Source organism: Wasmannia auropunctata, unplaced genomic scaffold (genome assembly GCF_000956235.1).
Source record: "Wasmannia auropunctata unplaced genomic scaffold, wasmannia.A_1.0 LD270467.1, whole genome shotgun sequence".
In the NCBI taxonomy this organism is placed as follows: Eukaryota; Metazoa; Arthropoda; class Insecta; order Hymenoptera; family Formicidae; genus Wasmannia; species Wasmannia auropunctata.
This window is the reverse complement of record NW_012092423.1, coordinates 1-412: the sequence shown is the minus strand read 5'-3', so window position 1 is coordinate 412 and position 412 is coordinate 1. Positions and strand designations below refer to the sequence as shown.

Below are 412 nucleotides of genomic sequence, written 5' to 3'. Positions count from 1 at the left end.
TAACACGCAAGGTGCTGAGCAAGAACATCGTCCGCGGTAGAGGTCTTCTGGCGCATTCCATCATTCAAGCGCAGGCCACGTCTCCGATATTCACTCCGGTTTACGCGGCGCTGACATCCATTATCAACTTAAAGTTTCCCAACATAGGCGAGCTGGTGCTGAAGCGACTCGTTCTGCGGTTCAAGCGTGAATTCGAGAGGAACGACAAGTCCCTGTGCATATCCTCGGGAATTTTCATAGCGCATTTGGTCAACCAGCGTGTGGCCCACGAGATTATCGCTTTGGAGATCCTGACGCTGCTGTTGGAAACGTCGACCGACGATTCCGTCGAGGTGGCTATAGGATTTCTGAAGGAATGCGGTATGAAGTTGACGGAGGTGTCGCGACGGGGTATCGAGGCCATCTTCGAAAT

The 412-nt window shown here is 52.7% G+C and overlaps 1 protein-coding gene across 1 annotated transcript; it reads left to right on the top strand.

The window, feature by feature from the left end:
- Positions 1-5: 5 nt before the first annotated feature.
- Positions 6-407, top strand: LOC105462119 (pre-mRNA-splicing factor CWC22 homolog; the record flags this gene model as incomplete). Its single annotated transcript, XM_011708653.1, has 1 exon — positions 6-407. A coding segment is annotated over one exon (402 nt), but the record flags the coding sequence as incomplete, so codon positions are not given.
- Positions 408-412: the final 5 nt, after the last annotated feature.